This window comes from Taeniopygia guttata, chromosome 5 (genome assembly GCF_048771995.1).
Source record: "Taeniopygia guttata chromosome 5, bTaeGut7.mat, whole genome shotgun sequence".
NCBI lineage: Eukaryota > Metazoa > Chordata > Aves > Passeriformes > Estrildidae > Taeniopygia > Taeniopygia guttata.
The window spans coordinates 35080605-35102500 of record NC_133030.1 but is presented as its reverse complement, the minus strand read 5'-3'; the positions used below and the strand labels follow the sequence as shown (position 1 = coordinate 35102500).

The 21896-nt window shown below is 33.4% G+C and overlaps 1 protein-coding gene and 1 long non-coding RNA gene across 5 annotated transcripts in view; one reads left to right on the top strand and one right to left on the bottom strand.

The window, feature by feature from the left end:
- CDIN1 (CDAN1 interacting nuclease 1) overlaps window positions 1-21896 on the top strand; it is a 121324-nt gene that overhangs the window by 51414 nt on the left and 48014 nt on the right. For all 4 annotated transcript variants that reach the window (XM_072930157.1, XM_030273126.4, XM_002200499.6 and 1 more), the window contains 5 exons: window positions 26-105; window positions 463-512; window positions 3270-3337; window positions 8345-8410; window positions 10732-10837. In XM_072930157.1, the coding sequence (XP_072786258.1) occupies window positions 26-105; window positions 463-512; window positions 3270-3337; window positions 8345-8410; window positions 10732-10837 (370 nt within the window). The remainder of the gene's footprint in view (window positions 1-25; window positions 106-462; window positions 513-3269; window positions 3338-8344; window positions 8411-10731; window positions 10838-21896) is intronic.
- The window catches only part of LOC121470030 (uncharacterized), a 31328-nt gene that overhangs the window by 3235 nt on the left and 6197 nt on the right, over window positions 1-21896 (bottom strand). The gene's annotated exons all lie outside the window — the stretch shown is intronic.

Below are 21896 nucleotides of genomic sequence, written 5' to 3'. Positions count from 1 at the left end.
ATTTTTTTTATTTTTATTTCTGTAGCCTCCAAAACTCTTATAAATAGCATGCTACGGGACCCTTCTCAGATTCCAGATGGAGTGCTAGCAAATCAAGTCTATCAGGTATTAATCACACTTGTTTTGTTTGGTTTGGGTTTTTTTTTTTTCCTGTGGCAATTTTGTTATCTGCCTAGCAGAGTAAAAGATTTTAAACCTCATTTAATTACTGTCATCATAAACTATCAGTGAGGTCAGAGTGCACTATAAATGGCAGTGCAATATTTGTGAGGGGAGCATTCACTTTTTAATAGCTTGCTTTTATAGTGAATAAAAGCATGCAGGTTTTGTTTTCTGTGATTAAATCTGAACAGCATCTGATAGCCTTTTTGAGGAAAAGTAATTACTGTTTTTAAGATACTCTTTAACTATAATGGTTTTGTACTTGCCCATCAGTATACTACTTCTCTTATTTGTCTGCAGTGTACTGTGAATGACTGTTGTTATGGACCACTGGTGGACTGCATCAAACAGTATCCTTTCCCATAAAATTTTAGGTGCACAATTGATGAGCTTAGACTGTGTGGAAGAGATGTGTCTAGCTTTAACCTGACATGAAGTTCTGCTTCACAAAACACATTTGATACTCCTCTCTTTTACATTCAGTCAGCTAGAGGGTCACTGCAGAGCTTTCTCTTAACTAACAAAAATCAGATGGACCATGGGAACAGGGCAGTTTGCCCGACTGAACCTCTTTGGTTTTGATCAGTTGAAATGCATATCTGGTTTTTGCTTAAGACTAAGTGACCATGCTTTGACTGGTGGAGTTGGACTAGATGATCCCTGGAGATACTTTCCAATCTTAGTTAATCTGTGATTAAATTAATAAGTTTCATACATAGTGTTCAACATTATGGCTTTGCTTTTTTATGAATATGAGTTTTAACTGAATTTTTTTCCAGTGCAGGTCAGGTGTGATTGGCTGATTAGTATTTTTAAACTCCCATCTGACACTCCAGTGCAGTTCTTTTATTTTCTCTTCTTATTAAAGGAGATTTAGCTGTAGTAAAAAAAACCTTATATATCCTGAATTTTCAGGGATATTTTTTTGTAGTTTGAAATAGTTAATTAGAGATCCATATGGTGTGTGCATGAGGGAACTCCACGTGGCACTGAGTATTCCAGACTAAGATTGTAATTTGGTAGGAATGATCACAAAAAACCCAAATCTGTTTTAATAAAATTCTGCAGGAGCATCTCTTCTGTTGCAGTCTGTAGTCAAAAAAATCATGACCTGCTATCACTGAGCAGGCTTGTAAGGCACATCCTTCCCAAGTCCTAGAGAATCCTTGCCTGAATCTCTGCATGCAGTTTGGGGGGAAATCTTGGTGTCACTGTACAGGTGCCAGATAGGAAAGCTGCAGTGAATATTTAGTATCAATGAAAAATTACTTCATGTAGTTTTGATACAGGTGATTGTCACTCCTTAAAAATACTTTCTGCTAGATCAGCCCTACCCTCATTGATTTTAACAGCAGCAGAATAGAGTTCTAATTGTCTTTGTATTTTGTGCTTTTAATTGTAATTTTAAATATTCATTGAGATTATCTTCATGATTAAACAAAGTTCTCTGAAAGTGAATTAATCTAATTAATTAATCTAATAAGCCACACATTTTAAAGGGTTATTGATCACTGGTTTTCATATCCAGAATTTTAAGATTAATATTTTGTGGATGAGCAGTCTGGCTGCAGTCTTATGAAAGTGCCATGTTTAAAAGTAACAAAGACACATATGTAGAATTATGAACCATTTTTAAACTTAGTTGCTTGCAATTTAGAAAAGATTTTTATATCCTCCTCATGTTCTGGCTCAAATTGGTTGTTGAATATGCAGTGGCATCAATGAGAGCAATGAGGAGTTTTTCAATTCCATTCTGGTACAGAAAAGTTTAATACTAAGTTGTGTGAGTGCATTACTGCAAGTATGTTGCTGAATTAGATGTTAATTTTGAGGTGCATAAAATAGTTAAAAATCAATTTAAAGTTAAGGTTTAAAAGCATAATGTCTTCTGAAGGATTGCATATTGATTTTAAATATAACTATCTAATTGTATATGCATGGACCAAAGTATGAAGTCAACCTCTTTGTAAATGCCAAGAGGCTATTTTTCAGTAATAGTTCAGATGCTTACGGGAAACTAGGCTGCTAGATTGCATGAGTAGAAAATGGCTTGTGATGTTATTTACAAGTTTTGCCCCATGGTCATTGCCATGCATCGATAACAGGTATTATTATAGACTAAGTGTTTTTGCTTGTGCTGCATTGTAAATTCTGTTTGTGGTATTTTTCTTACCTTTTTGCCATTCTTCATTTGTCCCTTTTGTTCTGAAGTTGCTAGTAGAGTTTAACAAAATAAGAGTTTCAATTTATATAAGCTGTATGTACATAAGAAGTGATTCCATAAAATTATTTGTTTGCTGTTCAGTATGAAGGGTTCATATAAGTTAAGTAACTAATAGTAATGGCAAGATGATCTGTAGTTTAGGTTTTAAGAAGTTACTTTAAACAGAATTTTGAGCTTAATTGCTTTTAACGTAATATCTTTTATTATATTGTTCTATAGGATTCTTCTTAAAAGCTTCCAGAATCGAACTTTGACCTCCAAGAGGATAAATTAAAAATATTTAATATGGTGATTTTTTTTACATATTTTAAGGAATAGGACATTGGATCAACAGGCTGTCAGTGAAGTGAAAAGGACTTCACTATAAAATATGATTTCATCCTTCCCTGATATTAGTTCATGCTTCTGAAAAATCAATTAAAAGGATGGTTTTTTTACAGTAAGATGTTTCAGATGAATGTAGTACCTATCAATTTCAGGATATTAAGAAAGAAAATCAGTTTGTTTCATCCTTTGCTGGATTGGAGAATTGGAGTCAGTAAAGTGCAACTTTAAAGGTATTTTACTGCATGTTTTAGGATCACGCTTTCTTTTATATTTAGAAGAATAACCACTAAAGAAAAAATTGAAATACTACCCTTAAATGTACTGAATAAATATGGTCAAATGGGTTTTAATTCTAAAGTGTATGCTGTTAGTACCATAATCTGATTTTTGCAACGTTGTGTATGCTTCTAAAAGTCATTATAAGGATTTTCAAAACTTAGAGTTCAAATCACTGGTCACTTCTGAAATGCAGATGAAGGCAAATAAATTCATGATATTTCTATGAAGTTTCTTCTTTTCCAAAGTAATCCTCTATTTCTTAACCTAAATCTATCAGCGCTATTGGGCATGAGCACGAAGTCTTGCTGCGAGAAATGCTTTTGGAAAAAAATCTCTCTTTCATAGGTAAGAATCTGTAGCAGAGGCTATCCAGTGAATTCTTAACTTCAGAGGTGTTAGTAGCTGTTTATCTAGGAAAAAATTCAGCCCGAATGCTCCCTATATTAGGTAGTAAAGGAAGAGTAAAATATGATTGATGCTATATATGTTATCTTTTATTGATTTAGAACTGAGCAGGAACTCTGTTACCTAATACCCTATATATACAGCACATGCACAGGCTTGCAATTAATATTTTATAGAATAAGTAGCTGAAAAAAATGCTTTAATATCTGCTGCAGTATTACTTTTGGTGTCATGAGATATTAGCCATAATCCAGGCCTTATGAGATTTAGGAAGAAGCATATGAAATATTAGCTTCAGAATGCTTTATGTATTAAAGAACTGCTAGAAGATTCACTCATTTACCTTGCTGTGCAGTTTCTGCTGAATTTTTGCCCCCTGCTTCCCAATCAATGCAATTACTCTTTTTTACACTCCCAATTTTTAAAGTTACTTTAAGGATTAATTAGTTAGGAAGTTACTTCCATTTTTTTCTTTTAGCCTGTAGTAGGTTTCTTTTACATAAGAGCCATTGAAACAAAGATTAATGTTTAAAGTATCCATTCTGTAAATGTGATCACAAACAATGACTTCTTAAATCTTAGATTCCTTATGTAATAGATGACCGTGAAGTGAAATGCTGTCTTCTGTTAATGGTTGAGCATTGTACTAAATTTGTGTGAATTTTGCTGGGTTTACCTGGAGCTGTGATCTCTCCTGAAGCTGTCAGGAGATCAGGTCAAGATTTTGGAAACCTTAAACAAATTTAAGAAGTTAGAAAGTGTTACAGAGCTTTTTAAGAGATTTATCCATATGATTACAGAACAGAATTAGTGTGCTCTTTTATTTTAGAGAAAAGTGAAAAAAAGGAGAGGATTAACTATCACATAACAAGCTTGCAAATGACAGTATGAAAATTAGAAGAGGTAGGTTTCTTATTTGACTGTAAGAGTGCAGATACAGGTAAAAGGCCTAAGCTGTAATTGCAGAGATGATGGCAAATTAAAATACCAAACAGTTCTAGGAAAAATAAGTATTACAAACTGCCAGGGACGGTTGTGGGATCACCTTCAATGAAAAATTCAAGGCTGGATTTGACACTCATCTATCAAAGCTGATAATGAAATCAATTCCATCACGATGCAAGGGAATGGACTGGATGACTCACTAAAGGATCCTCAACCCAATGAATTATCTTTTTATTTGGCTTGTTTAAGCTTAAGCAGTATAAAAATCGCATTTAAATTTTACTGTTTTGTGACTTTGGATAAGCATCAATTTTGTCTTTAGAAATTAGCTCAAAGAAACTTGTGCTATCGAATTAAAACATCTAGAAATGGGTTAACTTGTTAGAATATGAAGATAGAAATGAGAGCTTAACTTGTTGTTCACATTTTTTATATAGTGAAGTATTGTTTAGTCATGATTTAAGATATGTTAAGATTTGTATTCATGTCTGCGATCATGTATGTATTTCAGGTTTTACATGTGTTTGGGATATTCTTAAAAAAAAACTTTCCCAAGTATCTGCAAGATGAACCCTACCAAATCCCTTGCAAAGGTCCCCCAACCTTTCCTTTCTGAAAAACTAGTTCCAAAATTGCTTGAAGAAAACACCAGAAAAACAGAAGACATGCCAGTATTTCCCATAGGTCTACAAATTCAGGCTTTGTTGCACAATACTTCATTCTTGTTTTGAAGAAGGCTTATGATTTACATGGCTTATGGCTTGTAATTCCATTACTTTTTAACACATTTCAAAGAAACAGAAATTTTGCAGTTCCAATATTAGTGTACTATTTCACTGTATCGAATGTGTTCACCTGAACAGCAGAGTCTAGTACAGGAGAGGAAAAGTACACTCAAAGGACACAGTGGACATGAAGTGCCTCACTATAGTCTTTGAGCATGAAGCAGCTTTTCAGGTTCTGGACAGAATTTGTCTATTTCTAGAGCAGTTGGCTTTCAAAGCCTACAGATTAGAAGTAACACCTTCAGGCTCACCCTGTAATTGACTAGAAACCTATACTCGCTAATGGTGGTTACATTTTATTAATTTACACTTCACGAGAAGTGCTTCATATACCATGTCCTCTTTTCAGCAAAAACACAGCTCTCCAGTCTTTATCACTTGGCCTGAGATTAAAGTGATCAATAGAAGCATTTTATCAAAACAGGCTCACAGCTTCACGTGCCATACTGAAATGCCAGCAGCTTCTAAGTTCTGTATGGGATTTTTATTTTTGTATCTTTACCATGAATATGTTAGGAAAGCTTTTAGATATATGGGGAGGTACTGAGCTTTATCCTCCTTTGATTCCCACTAGTGGATATAAATCGTGAAATCTGATCAGTTGTTTCTGTTGTAATCTTAAATTTGCAGTTGTAGCTCATTCATGCATCAGCAGAGGAGGGCTATATAAGAACAATGATGTGTTAAATGGTTCTGATTGAGTGTAACATTATGGTAAAGATGAAGCTGCAGTTTTGTTGAAAATCTGGATTAATGGGGTATCTGTTGACAAACTGCTTATTAGGTCTGTTTCCACATAATTTTCAGACCTGAGGATTTATAAGTGTAACTGTCAAAACTGCTGTGAGCTGGCTTTCAAGTAGTTACTGAATTATTTTTTTAATCCATGCTGGAGTTTAAAGATCTTTTGAGGTGCAGAATGCTGCCTCTGTAGTTTCTGGACCAATGTGAAATATACCTTGGCTGAAAAGTTAGTACTTCTTTTTGATGGTGTTATGGTTTAAAACAAAAATTTGATGGTAATTGTGAGGAGTTTCAGTAATTATTTCTTGCCCAGTGTTATAAAGCTTCAAAACACTTGGTGAAATAGTAATGCAAAGTTCTATTTCTGCACATACAGATACATAAATAATAAACATGTTTTTTAATGTTTTCCAATGTTAATCACAATACAGAATGCTAGGATAAACCACATGATAACATTTAGAACCAGATATAAAATAAAAAATACGTTCTTTTGCAAGTCATGAATTAATATGAAAAGATTTTAAAAGTAATCAGGCACCCTTGAAAAAATAATGTGCTGAAGAATATTAAAAGTAATGCTGATGCAGATTCTGGTTCAGAGACCTGCCATATTGACCTATGAAACATGTGTTTACATCTGTTTCAGCTTTCAGTACGTTTTTTTAAGTTTCATTTCCCTTATTTTGTGGTACTAGCATTTGTTAGATGTGAAAGAAAAGACTGACCTTTCCATTGCTATTGCTCTTAAATGAACAAAATTTCAGCTGAGACATCCTATTGTCTATGCTAGATTATTTTAAACAATTAAGAGCAGGTTGCAGTTAACTAGTTGTTAACTAGTTGTTTTGTTGGTTTTTTAAAAGATTACATAGAACATTAATTCATTTTTATGTTATGGCGTAAAACTTTCTATTCAGAGATTCTGTTAAATTAGAACCTTCTTGATCTTAACATCATTTATCTGTATACATGGCAATCTAAATTTCAAAAATTAGTCAAAAACCAAGTCTGTCTCCAAATCCTAGAAATGTTTTTCATTATCTTATCATGTGATAAGAATGACAATCTCTTATCATCTGATAATTTGTCACATTGCAAAGACTTCTATTTAGTGTCATGTTTATAGTGAGGAAATACTCTCAAAATTAAAAAAAAAAATATATAGTACCATGCGGAAAGAATAAACACCTATTGCAATTTATACTGACATGAATGTTCAGCTTTCCAAATTTACTTCTATCCCAATTTCAGAATTAGTTCACTGTATAAAATATTTCCGAGTTATATTCTTCAATGAAAAAGAGTGGAGGGTTTGATTTTGGCAATATTACAGTATTTTGATTTCTAAGTTAGTATGTTTTTCTTGTCATTAAAATGTTACTTGGGCTCAAACTGCTGACCTTTCAGGATTTGCACAAAGTATTCAAAAACTGAGTTCTGAACATTGGCCGTGAAACTACTGTCCTAAGCTGATAAATGGATTGGAAATAAGCTACCCAACAGTGAGAATGGACCATTAATTTTAATCAAAGGTGATGTAGAAAGGCGAATGGGATGCATGGCAATGTCAACAGCCCAGAAGGTGTTAAGGGGCTACACAGTCTTACTTGTTACTAGGTAGTGCCATTAGTTGAGCTTGGGTGAAGACAGAAAGCCATGCCTGGAATTGAATGACCAGGTCACTCCAAATTCTAATGGAGAATGGTGTTTCAGAAATACCAATGTAATGGTATCAGAAATCAAGGACAATCGTTTAAAAATATTAAGGGGTGGCATGGGCTTTTTCCTTTCTTTTTTTTCCTCTTTTTTTTCAAGGGAGCATCTTTTGCCTTTTGTAGTTTTGTCTTGCTCACTCATTATTATTTCTTGAAATACTCAGCTCTAATAATTTTAAGCTGTAGATGTAATGTTAGCAGAATGTCTCAATCTTCTTATGTTCAGAAATCATAAAAATTCTACAGAATCCAGAATGCAAGATAAGCTAAAATTATGACTCTTCTTTACTTTGATAAATTTCTGGGACAGAAAGATTTTCTTGCTCTTTTTCTTTAACAACTTTATGTTAACATTAAAAATAAAACCAAGGCAAGAGTGATGGTATAGCTATATTTGTGGTGTTGGTAGGCTTAATCTTATGACATCCAAAGGTGGAGAGACTCTTCTTTCAATCAGTGAATATACCTCTTTATTTTGAATATTTGGAGGTTATAAAATACTGTATGACGGCTTGAATTAATGATGTTTATAATGAAGACATAAAAATGCAGGGATGACAAAGAAGCATTTTTATATCCATGCTTCAGGTTTTCTACAAAGGTTCATTTAATCTGACACAGCATTGCATGCATAAGAAAGATATGTATGACTGCATTAGTAATTCTTGCACTCTTATTTAGAATGAAATTAATTATGCTGCTGTCTACTTAATAGAATAGTTTTATAAACAGTAGTTCTTATTTTCTATGTACAGCTGAAGATCAGCTTCGTGCAAAGGGTTATGACAAAACACCAGACTTTATTTTAGAAGTGCCAGTAGGTAAGTCTTTTAAAAGAATTTTTATTATTTTGTGTAGAAGTACCCATGCTAAAATACTATGGCTACTTAAGTGAATCATATTCTAGCGTACTGCAAATAAGTCTCTTCAGGAGTTACCCAATAATTGTAAGAACTTCTAATTTGAATCAGAGAGATTTGATCCTAAATTGTATTACCCAGTGTTTCTTCTTTAGTCTCTGCATGTTTTTATCTCATTATCAAGAAAAGGAGAAAAAAGCAACAGTAAAAACCCCTAAATCCCTGCTCCCTCTAATGTATTCTGAACTAAACTCTGAAATAGCTATAAATGTTTTTACTTCTAGAAATAATCAGTTCAAAGTAGTCTTAAGATTATTATATTACACCTGTAGGTCATTGCATAAAGGTTTGTCATTCTGCAATTATTCTTTTGCCATCACTTTGGATCCAAATACAACTCTGCAGTTCTTTACTGTTTTTTAAAAGCCTGAATAGCAAGAAAGAATAAGGTAAAAAGTAAGTATAAAGGTCATGTTAAAGTTCATCTACCTTTTCTGGTCTTGAGGTCATGTGACAGCTCTTGAATATCAGCAAGGAGGGAGAATCCACGACCTTTCTAAGTGACACGTGCCTATGCTCAGGCACCTTGATAGTGAAAAAGTGGTTCCTGATTTTGGGGTGGAGCCTCCTGTGTTTAAGTGTGTACCCATTGCCACTGGTCTTGTTACTAGACACCACTGAAAAGAGCCTGCCTCCCTCTTTACCTGCTCTTCAGAAAGTTGTATACATTAGTACGATTTCCCAGTAATGCGGACCATAATAACACAGTACATACCTGGTGCTAAGGGTAGCCACGTTTATATTAGAAACATGAGATTATGTCCCATGTATTCCAGAGCCTGATAAAAAGGAAACTAGAAAAGCAGCTATTTTTTTTAATTCTTGAGAGGGGAAACCAGGGAACACTCAAAAAATTATTTTTGTAATGTTACCCTATTAGAAAGAAGGTTAAAAATAGTCATTAATTCATTTGCATATATTTGTCTCAAATTCAAATAATAATAGTGTGTTGTTTCTTTCAAATTATTAAAATCACTTGAGACTTACAGGATATCATGTTCTATCTGTTGTCTGATCTGAACTAAGGTATAGCAATCCTTGGATTCTTTTCTTTATGACTCAGTACATACCTAGGAAAGGCAGAGGTTTCTTAGAAAGAGCCTCTGAGCTGATTATACCTCAGCTGTTATATCTCCTGGGGTCTAAAGGTGTTGGGAGTGGGGAAGGATGTAGTGGTATAGGCCTATACAAGTTAACAGGGTTACTGATAGCAAGGTAGTGGTGGCACATAGAGCTTAGTATGGTACTTCATGAGTTATTTTCCCAGATCCCCTGGGTAATTTTGCCATCTGTGATCAATCATTTGCTGCTATAGCCTCTTGTAATCTTTCTGTATAGTGCTTCTAGGTTTGCATGTTCTCTGAAAACCTCAATCCAAGTCAAATTTAGGCTAAAGCATGATGGTTGTAGATATTGTAGGTAACTCAAAAGTAACATTTTTAAAGATCTTAACGATAATACCCAACAACACCTTTTTGGAGAAAGAATGTGATGCTTAGAGTGATACTCATTATTTTTTCTGTGAAATTACTTTGTCAGTTTCAGAGAGGACATTCCTTTTTAAAAAAAAAATATTATTTTATTAATATTAGTAGTTCACTCCTGCAAGAAATTAGGAAAGACATGAACCAAAGCAAATACCAACGCATGGAAAGAAACAGAAATTCAAAACCACATTTTTTTCACATAAGCTTTCTTATTCCTAACTTCTTTCTAATTAAACATTGCTGGTTTTACAAAAGAAAGGAAGCAGACACATGTCCAGGATAAATTTCCTTCCCTTTCTTATACATTCCATTCTGGGCTGGTGGCAAGTGTCTGTCTTTAGCAGCTTAGCTAACTGTTTTTATAATTCAGCAGAAGTTTCCAATTTCTTACCTGACAACTACCTTCTAACAAAGTAAGGGTAGTAGAAAAATACAACTGCTTCTTAGTCTAATCTCTTTTTCTTTACATTCTCTTTCTGTTAAAATAAATGCAGATGTGTGGAACAGGGTGTAATTAAACTGAAATTCATGTGATTATATGTTGAAAGTATTTTCTGGTGTTTTTTTAAATGCCCTATGTACATATTTGAAAGATAATTTTTACAAATATGTAACACAGTTACAAGCATGAATTATGTGGTAGATTGTGGAGTAAATACAATGTTCCCTAACACAATCTTAGAGGCTGTTGAGTGTGATTTTCAGAGTTCAGTCTATTTTCTACTGTCACCCTAGCTGTGGAAGGACACATAATCCACTGGATTGAAAGCAAAGCCTCATTTGGTGATGAAAGTAGCCACCAAGCCCACTTGCAGGACCAGTTTTGGAGCTACTGGAACAGGTATATTTGTATTCTTTTTCCTTATGGATAAATAGGACTTCATTTTAAAAAGAAAAATTGAGATGTTAATTGTTAACATCCAGCAAATATATATGGTGATTTTACAGTGATGCCAGATGACAGAGTAAGTCATTTTGGTACAGAAGTTATATTTTTTTAATACCTGACTTACAAAGTCAGGCTGTAATGTTTTGTAATATGTGCAAAGTAACAAATTTGTTAAAAAATCTTCCCGGTCTAACCAAGTGGGATTTGTGTATAAAGCACATTACTGCTCATTGTCATTGTAAGTAGAACAGTACTGTTTCGGAGTGGTCATTTATTAATAAAGTATTTCTTTTGTACATTTGAAGTAATAATTACAGTTATCTTCAGGTTGAAAATGTAGTAAGTATTTGCAGGATAAAGGGGGAAATACCACGGAAAGGTGTCCATGGTACTGGACACTTGCTCACTGGAGTATTTTTTCCAAAAAAAATATTAAACACAGTGCTTCATTTTCAATGCCATTTTTCTATGCATTAGAACCCTAAGCAAGACAGTAAGGCAAATTACAATTTCAATAACGGATTTTTTTAAAGTAAAAATTTAGAAGTCTTCTCAGTGTCCACAAGAGACCATGAGAGGGATAGTGGAGAACATGGCACAAGTGTGTGAACATGCAATATCAGAGACTAGTCTGGTGACCATTAGTATTTGCACTGAATGTGAAAATAAATTGCAGTACCTTTGGAAATACCATACCTTAAAAGCAGGTTCGATAGAAGGCAGCAGAGAAAGGGAAAACAGATCTTGAAAATAACATCACCAATATGTAGAATTATGCTCTGCAGCATTATTCTCAACATTCTTGCTTGATATGAAATGACCTGCTCTTACGTGACAATCCCAGAAAGCAGAGAATTGGAAAACTTGAATCAAGGTAATGGGAAACATGGAAGGCTGTCGACTGTTGCATGATGATATTGTAGTCTAGAAGAGTTGTAGAAATTTGAGTATATACAATATCTAGGCAAATGGTGAGAATGGCAGGAAAGATTGTGATGCAAACAGTGCTGAACTGCACACCAGTGTAAAGGAAATGGAGCAGCTCAGGCTGGGAGAAGACTATTAGATGTACTGAGATGTACAGGAATACTTTCTGAGTGTAAAGGGTGTGTTTGAAGGCATCCATTATGGGATCAGAGAAGAATACCTCCAAGAAGTGAATTTTAAACAGATAACTTGAGCTTAAAGATACTAAGTTGAGATGTGGTGAAACTTGCATTGACAGGTAAAATGAAGGCACTGATCCTGTTGTTCTTTGTAATAAAATCACCATTGCAGTTTCTGCCTCTTTTTTTTTTGTGCTATGGAGTGTCTATCCTCATTTTAGTGTAAAACATCTGAGAATAGTGTTTACCATTTGCATCTGACATTTCCAAAGGAAACTTCTCTTACGCTTTTATCAAGAAACCAAGTAGTTGCTAACTTCATTTTAATTTTAACATGGACCAATTAATAATTCAAATTCAAAAATGGAATAACATCTCTCACTGTGCTGTTAGTCAAATATCTTTAATGTTGCAAAGCTAGACTGGAATGATACATGGATCAATAAAACATTTTGGAAGTAATTTTGAGATTTTTCTAAATCTGCTCTTCCAGCTGTTTGTATTAGAAACAACTACCAAAATGGTTGATTCTTAAATATAATGAATTTACATTTATATAAAGGAAACTAGAACTCTCCATAGTAAGATTAGTTACACCCCAAATCAAAAATTTAGGTTAATTATGGAAATTAGGTAGATTTTTATGGGGATTTTTTAAAGAATAAATCCTGTTAGTTTTAATTTTGGTATTGCTTGGCCAAGCTGACAGAGCCACATCTTCTGAAGTGAGTTCTGAATTACTGTAATGTCTAATAAATGGCAGTTGAGTTAATGAGCACATGTTGACAGGTTAGGCTGTATATAGGTTAGACAGTTTACTTTGTGGTCTCTGGAACTATTTATATGAAAGAACACAGGTGTAACTGCACAAACTGTGAACAAAATTTGTATTATTTAATCAGTCTATGCAGAGGTCTCTCAAAAGACAACCAGATTCTCAGTCAATTTACCACACCTTTGTGTCTCCTTTCCTCTTGAAAGAGAAATTATTTGGAGAGCAAGCATGAGTTCACAATAGAGATGATATGACACTGAAGTAATAGTTAAGGATTATTTAAACCTGATCTATTGGTTGAACTTAAAGCAGAAATGAAATCCAAGAGAAAATCTCTATCACCTGTTAGATGCGGATAGAAACACAAATCTAGATACTTTGAAAGGAATGGAAGTGAGAGGATTTAGACCTTTTCTGTTCAGCTTTTTTATTGCTTATCTAAAAATCGCGAGTCAAACTGGAAAAATTTCTATGTTCTTTTCTCACCTGTCACAGATGTAAGATGAATTTTATTCAGAATCCGACTGAAAGCTTTGAACATAGCTGGGGCTTGTTTGCTGTTATGTGTGTATTTCATTAAATCCTGTACTTTGTGCTAACTAAATCTGTGAATGTCTTAAATTGGTCTGTACTGACAGGAAAGAAATGGCACTTTCTCATTTAACAGAACAGCTCCCTAGATGCAGTCAACCATGTCTGTTCACCTCAGTGCAGAAGAACACCTTTTTATTACTCTGAGTTCTGCAGGGACAGCTTAGTGAGGTTTTTTATGGCTCATACATCAATGGTATTGTTAAGCAATTTTCAATTGCAGTGGTGCACTGCAACCTCATCTTCAAATTAAGCTTCACATTAAAAATGTACAAAGTGTACCTTGTCAGTGAATTTGCACAGTTATAATTTAAGACGTTGTTTAGATATTGAGATTTTTCAATAATAAAGAAATATGTAAAGGCAAGTTTGGTCTTCCATGTTCCCAGATTGATTTTGCAGAGTTATGTTTTAGGGAAAAAAGCTATTTTATATACTAGATAAACTTAGTATAAAGTGATTAATATACTTCCCTCCAGAAGGGGGGAAGTATAAACCAATATGTTTATTCCTCCAGAGCGGTGGCATCCACTGAGCAGACTGTAGCTTACACTGCCACTGGGTAAACAAAGAAACTCCATGTACAAAATAGAATTGCTTTGTGCCCAAGTAGTAGATACTACACTTTTCATTTGTCACTGGTCTATATTAGTGTATTTGTTGTAACTATGAGAATAAAAGCTATTGAATAGTTAGTGTGACCAGAGGTAATTTGGAGAGCATGAGCAGCACGTTACTCAGATTGCATTTTAAAATAGGGCCTGTGAACATGTTGTAAATTGTTTTAGGGTTTAGATGAATGTTGCTGTTTCTTTTTCTTTTCTCCAAAATGTCTGATTTTATTACTTATTTTAAACTTAAATTAAAAATTGGAGTCTTAGCTGTAAAAGTCTGGTAGTCAGAGCTGACAGGCATGACTGCTGTTTTCTAAGGATATACAGATCAGCAACACATGGTTCAAACAGTAATTAGTCGGTGCACTGTCAGTGACTTGCTGTAAGATATAAACTCAAACACAGCAATTTACATTTTCCATCCTCTTGAAGCATGGCTAAGGCATATGTACAGTCTGGAATGTAATTTCTAGAGAGTCCCAGGAGATAGCTTGACGTCATTATTAGCTAAAGAAACTTACTTTACGATAGGTGAGGAAAAACATAGGAAAATGTCATATTTGACACTGTTATTAAACTAAAGGCAATTTCACATACTGAAAAAGAAACATTTCATCTTCTCTTTGAATAAAAATGGTTACTCATCTCTGTACTAAATTCCTTCCACCATGTGTTTGCGTTCTAAATGTTTAGTCCTGTGCTTCTGCTTTTTTGAAAGAATAAATAAAAGCAAGTTTCCTGTAAGTAATTTTAAAATAATAATCACACTTTTTGGAAGCCTAAATTCATTGTGTTGTTAATTGGCACATTAAGCCTGATCTTGGGACTTCAATTCATAGCTATAAGTCATAGTAAAATTATTAAATTATCATAGAGCCCTGTAGATTAATAAAAGGGTATATTTAATTCAGATAAGTGCAAACAAAAATGATGCCAAGGATTGTATTTCACAACACAAACACAGATCATGTGTTCCTAGGTCTTTGTGAGAAAAGTGTTGCGTTCAAATTCATTTACAGTTGACAGTAAGGATGAATTGTATGTAAGCAAAGTCTGAATCAGGAGATCAGAATTACATTCGTTTTTTGCTATTCATCTCTTTAAATTGGTTTTAACAGGTTATTGTGAAGACTTTTGAAGTAATAATTGTTGTCTGATTGGTCTTAGGGGAAGAGGGAGATCTGCTATGGGTTTGTAGATGGCTGTCCTTTTAACAAGTTTAGTATTCTTCAGCTGCCGATGGTTTAAAAAATTGTTTTGGTGAATTGAAAACCATTGTAACAACTTGACTTGGAAGAAATATTGGGAGTTATATTTGTCAAGTGGGTAGGAAAACTGTTCATGCATACCCAGTATCCAAAGCAGCCCAAACATAAAGAACTGAAAGGTCATTCTTCTTCTTGAAGTATGATGGTTTGTTGACATATTTTGACACGCTGGTACAATGCTGAAAGGTTTTGACCTTACTGCAACACGGAGGGACTTAGGGTTTGTTTAGCTATCTAATGCTTGTAGATTTTCACACATGCTGTGTTTTGCTATGCTCCTTTTTCTCTTCCTTCTGGCTCGACTTGAATTACTAAATTAATCTTAAACAAAAGTGGATGTAGATAGAAGAGAGAGTTTAGGATGATTTTTACTGCTTATGACTTTATATAGTAAGTTTCTTCAAAAATAATTAACTTTTTAAAGTGAATTACTCTGTCAACTTGCTAACCTTAGTAGCGCTGAGTAAGATATGTTTGTTTTTAGACAAGAAGATAACAAAAAGCAGTGAAAAATGCCATTTTCTACTACTTTTCTAGTAGAAAATGCAGTAATCTACTTTGTGAAGATGATAAAATTCTGTGTTCTTCTGAAAGAATAACAGATGCAAGTGTACATTCAAATATACATATGCAAACACATGTAGAGGTGTATCTCTGCACATCGCACATGTCCTGCATACATTCAGCCTATCTCCAACAGCATTTCATGTTAATTATTTTTGTCTTTATTTATGACACACGAACAGTATAAAAATCAATATGTATCTTATGAAAAATATTTTTTTTGCTCCAGCTCTAAAGTAATGTTATAAATCATGTTTAAACCTGCCATGCTCTCTTCAACTATGTGGTTGAACAACAGAGTATGAAGACATTTTGACTGAGACCATGGCTCATGCATAGCATAAGTTATTTGTTTCACTGTTTTATTTTTGTATCAAAGCTAATTTTTGTCAAAGCAAAGAAGGAGCAGACTATATTTTATTAATATCATCATTTGTATTTGAGTCATTGATATTAAGTATATATTTTCATGCATTGTTCTCTAGGTATTGTATGTCATACAGGCATGAAGCTGGGATTTTCATTATAATTTAATGAACTTACGTAGGCCTCTTTCACTACTAGATTGTTACATCCTGAACTTAAAAAATAGTAAATGAAGCAGTATATGTCTTTATTTACATTATTTTTCCCTTATATTTTTCTTAAATATTTCGTTGTCACAGGAAATTTCTATGGTTTAGATATTTTCAGCTTCCTTCCATATTACTGCAAGGCTTCAGCTCCAGTTCTCCTGGTATTTCTCATTCAGATTAGACAAGCATCTAAGTTTATGTACAATAAGAGCTGACAGCATAGATCCTGCTATTCTTGCCAAAGGCCTGGTTGCACACACTCCACTATGTCAAAGAATGTCAACCCCCCACAGACCTTACCTTTCAGAATTCCTTGTAATTTTTAATTGACATTTACATCTGACATTTTCAATGTATCTTTTAGTGTTGGTTCTTTATCTATCTACTACTAGTTAAAACCAATCCAAAGCAAAAAGAATGCCTTCCTGTAAGCTATGGTATAATATATTTTTTATTTAACAAGGTCAAGTTGCTGGGCTGTAACTCAAGAATGATCAACTCCCTCTTCCTTTTTCTAACTCTGGAGGTGCTATTCTAATCCATTTCAAATGACAATTGAAGAGGGTAATAGGCATCTAAAGTGAAATTTAACTTTTAGTGCTAATGAACAAAGCATAATTGTATTATTGTTACTGTGCATCACACTCAGAAGGGATGAAAAGAGTTCAAGGAAATTTTAAGAATACTAATAGAGACTTTCCTGTGAGTCAGGTACTTGAACATTGGAAGTGAAAATATTCGTACCTGTATACATGCAATCTATGTTAAGACTGTTATTGTGAATGAAGTAAAACTGGCAAGTATGTAATTTAGCTACATGCTATAGTTGTTGTGCTTCTTTGCCTTCAGAAATCTCAAGTTTTTATTTGGGTTACAATGCTAAAAGCTTAATAAATTAGTTTGAGCATAATTATCCATCTACTAGAAGTTAGAATGAAGGACTACAGTTGATTGTAAATGTCACAAAGCAAAAAAAGTAGAAGCAGCATTTTGTCACAAATAATGCTGCTTTTCTTCTAATTAGTTAATTTACATTTTGCAAATTAAGGGCAAGATTCAGACAGAAGATAATCTAGTAGCATATCATAGCTATACTGACCTATATTTGTATATGCCAAATTTAAGTTAATTAGAAATGTAGATGCTGTTTGTTTTATCTGTCAAAAAGCTCCTGTTAAAAAAAAAAAATCTAGACACACTTTTCCCCCCAACATTTATCATCTAAATAATAGTCTTGCCAAGATGGCAGCCTCATAATAAACTCTTTTCAGTGGAGTGATGGGTAATGAAGCTTGCTTGTGAAGGCAGCGAAAAATGTTGTCTAGCCAAATGTGTGGATATGATGGCTAGAGAATCAGTGGACTTTCTCAGTCATCAATCTTTTTAGTAGCCTCTTACACATCTGAATATTTTGATAGATGATCTAATAATTGAGTTATCTATCTTTCTAACTATCAGAGTTGCATAAAAATTATTCTCACATGCTATTGAATATTATATATATTGAGCATCCAGTAAATTTTTCAAAAAAGGTCCAAGAGGTGAAGGAATTTTGTTTGTCTTAAGCAGCCTTTAATATCTTAAATTACTATGTATAGAATACAAAACTATATGTACTAATATAAGGAAAAAATAAATAATGTCAATAGCTGATTACAGATAGGACTCAGTAAATAAAGCATTTAAGAGCATGGGACTGGTGAGGTTAATGCACAGTCTAAGTAATTTGAAGTACAAAATGAGTAGATTCAGTAGTCCCTGGGCAGTTAATGGACAGGAATCACATTTCCACTCAGTTGCACAAATTCCTTGTGCCTAAGTCTTGGCTTAGGGAAAAAGAAATACACTATAGTGTACCACGTTTCCATTCAGCATCTGTGAGAGCTATGAGAAAATTTCTTTTGATTAAAGATGAGACTGAAATGTGTATATTGAAACTTCCTACATTTTGTTTATTCTGAGGGATTGTACAATATGGATTCCTCTTTCCAGAGCACAAGAATCTGCTTCCCTAGAACACTAATCTTGTGATTATGGAGGCACTGAGGATATTTGGATAAGTTGCATTAAGCACATCATCAGATGTGTCTTCCTACAGCTTCTGAGTGGCAGAGCAAAATGCTTGTTTGTGTTAGTGTAATTTTTTTTAAATGTTGCATTATATAATTCTTAACTTCAAATGCATTTCTGGTCAGGTAAAAATTATTTTAACAATAAGAAATACATTGTTGCATTAAGAATATTTTTCATTTAAATATTTTTTTCTGCCTCAATGCCACCAGTTTATGGTCAATTATGTACTTTTGTAGAGACTGTAAAATAGTCCTTCTTGTAAATTCTTGAAAACTGTGTGATGGGGGGCTCATTTATTACATTATTTTCAGTTTTTTAGTACTTTCTTTGTTTCATAACTACAGCAAGGTATAAACAAGTATGTTTGATGAATTGTTCTCCAGTTAGCAAAGAGGCTTTTCTTTCTCTGTTCAGAACTAGAGTGACTTTCTTGAGGATATCAAGAAGTTTTAAGTCATTTAAGAATTTTAATGGAAAAGTATCAGAGGGATTTTTCTTTGTAGTTACTACCTGTTTATAGGAGCGTGAGAAAGATGCATTTTAAGGACTTGCATGTTTCCAAAACTTGACAGCACTTTGTGAAAGTATCATTGAACCTCATGGGACCTTGCCCCTGCATATGGATCTGCAAATTGAACAAACCTTGGGCTGTCTCAGTGGCTGTGACTCTCACTGTGGTTGTGACTCTCATGCTCAGTAAGCAAAATTCTTGATGTTTATTAGTTCTTCCTAAACACGCATAATTAGTTGGATAAAATTTGGGTACACATAAAGCAAGACACTGAAGTAAGGTGATTTGAGTATCAAAAATGTAAAAATTTACAATAAAATTTGGCTCTGAAGTTCCACATTTATCTTGCAATATTGCATCCCATTTGAGTAGTCTATATTTTTGTCTTCATTAATATTTAGATTGATTTTATGCGGTTTTATGTTACATAAGTAAGATGTTACAGAAGTATAATTTAAACCTAGAACTAAGGCATTATAAAATAAGTTACAAAAAACCCCCTTACATTATTCTGTTTTATTACTTGTTGAATTTTAATAGAAGAAAGCTGAAATTGCTTCTGAATGTATAAATTCATAAGCAATTAACTGGAGTTTATCAACATCAGTGTTATGTGGCTTCTTTTGCCATTTAGGAAATTGGCAGTTACTCTAGTTAGCATTTGTAGCATTTCTGCTAGAGAATATATCAAGCTCCTAAGCATGCACAGTGTGTTATATACACTTACGTATATGTTTGTGTGTATACTTTATGAATGTTTAGATCTTTAGTTAGGAAAAAGGTCTTCATTTCCCTCTCTTAATCTAAATAGTAAGCATCTGTGTTCCTTCTTTTCATTTGATTAGCATGTTCTCATCCATCACTAGTCTTTGATATGAACATCAGGAAATCTGTCCTTTTATTTAAATGATAAATGTGCCTTTGTCATGAATACTTACAGACATTACAAGATTTACATCTGAATTGTCAAAGTGTAACTGCAGGCTTCTCTGTTGTGTGACATTATTAGTGAAATAAAGAACTTTCCTTTTTTTTATGGATAGGCCTTAAATATTGACACTGCAAGGCTAAATTAGTTGTGATGCTGAAAAAAATTTTCCTTCATCCACTGTTTTTCTAAGATGTGTTGTTTATCAACAAGAGACAATCAGCTGCATTAGAATCTCTGCAGACATTCCTATTTACATGTTCTAAACCTGTCTCTTCATGTTTCATTATTTAGGTCTGATGTCTAGTTAGCTCTTATCAAAACTAATACCATCTGAAGTACCAGGCTTCCAGTAGACACACAACCAACATAAAAATTTCAGTCTCACTAATATTTTTGAAGACAGTATCTCTTTAAATCTCGGCTTTGTTTCAGTGTATAGATAAATTATATCTTGGAAATTCATTTCAGTGAATGAGTCACTGCTGTTTCAATAGATGAAATGCATCTGCAATTATATTCTGTATGTTTTTAAATTTAAAAAATAGCACAAATACAAGTGTTTAGATTAAAGCTTTGGTACCGTTCTTACTATGTCTTGATGCTACTAAGGCAGAAAGAGCTACTGTATGGCTGTCTTCTTATTGTTGGAATAGTACAGTAAGTTAAAATGTTTTGTAAGACAAACACCTAGATATGATTTTATAAACTATTTTATCATCTATTTGTAGCTAAATTTGAATGTGTCAGGCAAATAGGTAATTTTAGTTCCTACAGAAAGCTGGTGTTCCTTGAAATCTCTAGGTTTTCTTACACAGGATAGAACATTTTTTCCTCCTTTTTTTTTCTGCTCTTTCATTTATTGTATTCTGAATATATATCATGGCTGAATTCATTTAATGTTCTAAGTGCTGAAATGCTGAAATGGAATCTTTGAAATGTATAGTTTGAAGATATTGCTATTTATAATCTTTAAAACTCACAAAATAGTTGTGAGAGGAATTTAGTGAGGGATCCCACAAAATTATTTAAGGACCCATGATACTGATCAGTTTATAATTGCAATATTCTGTAATGTCATATATACAATACACTACAATAATTAGAATTTTTTCAACATTTTGTGTTTTTTTTATGTCAGAAACTTTTACAGGAACATTTCTTGTGTAGTCAAATTTTTTTATTCCAAGCTTGTTTATATTATAAAGTCATGTAAAATTGATCATATTACTTTTATCTCTTTTCTTTTGGAAAGCTCTGTTTATTTTAAACTAATTAAAATTATACATATTTCAGTCTTTCTGTAGAAGACTACTTTTGAAAGTATATTCTCATTTAATTGGTCCAAAAAGAGAAATATGTTGGGTCCTTTTCAACCCAGCCCAACAAAGTGAAGTGGTATTTTCTGGCATACGAAGAATGCCTGTGAGTTTTTGAGACACTGAAGCTGTAACCAAACTTGAAGAAGATGATGGCAATGAGCTTCTGTCCAGAGTTAATCAGCTGCAGAATTTGTAAACTGCATATGTGTCAAAGTTGAAAATGTTAGCACTCTGATAGAAGCTTGAAAAGGTTAGAGCCGATAAAAGCCATCAGCAGTTAAAGAAGGTGATTTATGGGAATGTAATGACACAAAATGCCTCATTTATCACTCATATATAGATAGGTTAAGGTTTCTGTGTCATACTTTAAAAACTTGACCACTTAGAATTGTCAAAATAGGTACTTAATTGCCCATCATACATTTCAGTTCAAATTTCCTTTGCTTGAATTTTGGTGATTTTACTGTTTTGCTTCTCATATGGTTCTTTTTAAAGTCATTCATATTTCATATTTATTTCATATTTGTTTCAAATGGTATGCTCAGTGCTCTGTTAGAACTTTTATTAGGTAAAGCTGTTGGTTTGAATGCTGTCCAAATCTTTTGTTGATTTACAATTTCATTCAGCCTAACTGTAAGGAAAATAACTGAAGGTTTCGTTTTCTTCTGTTCTATACCACTAATT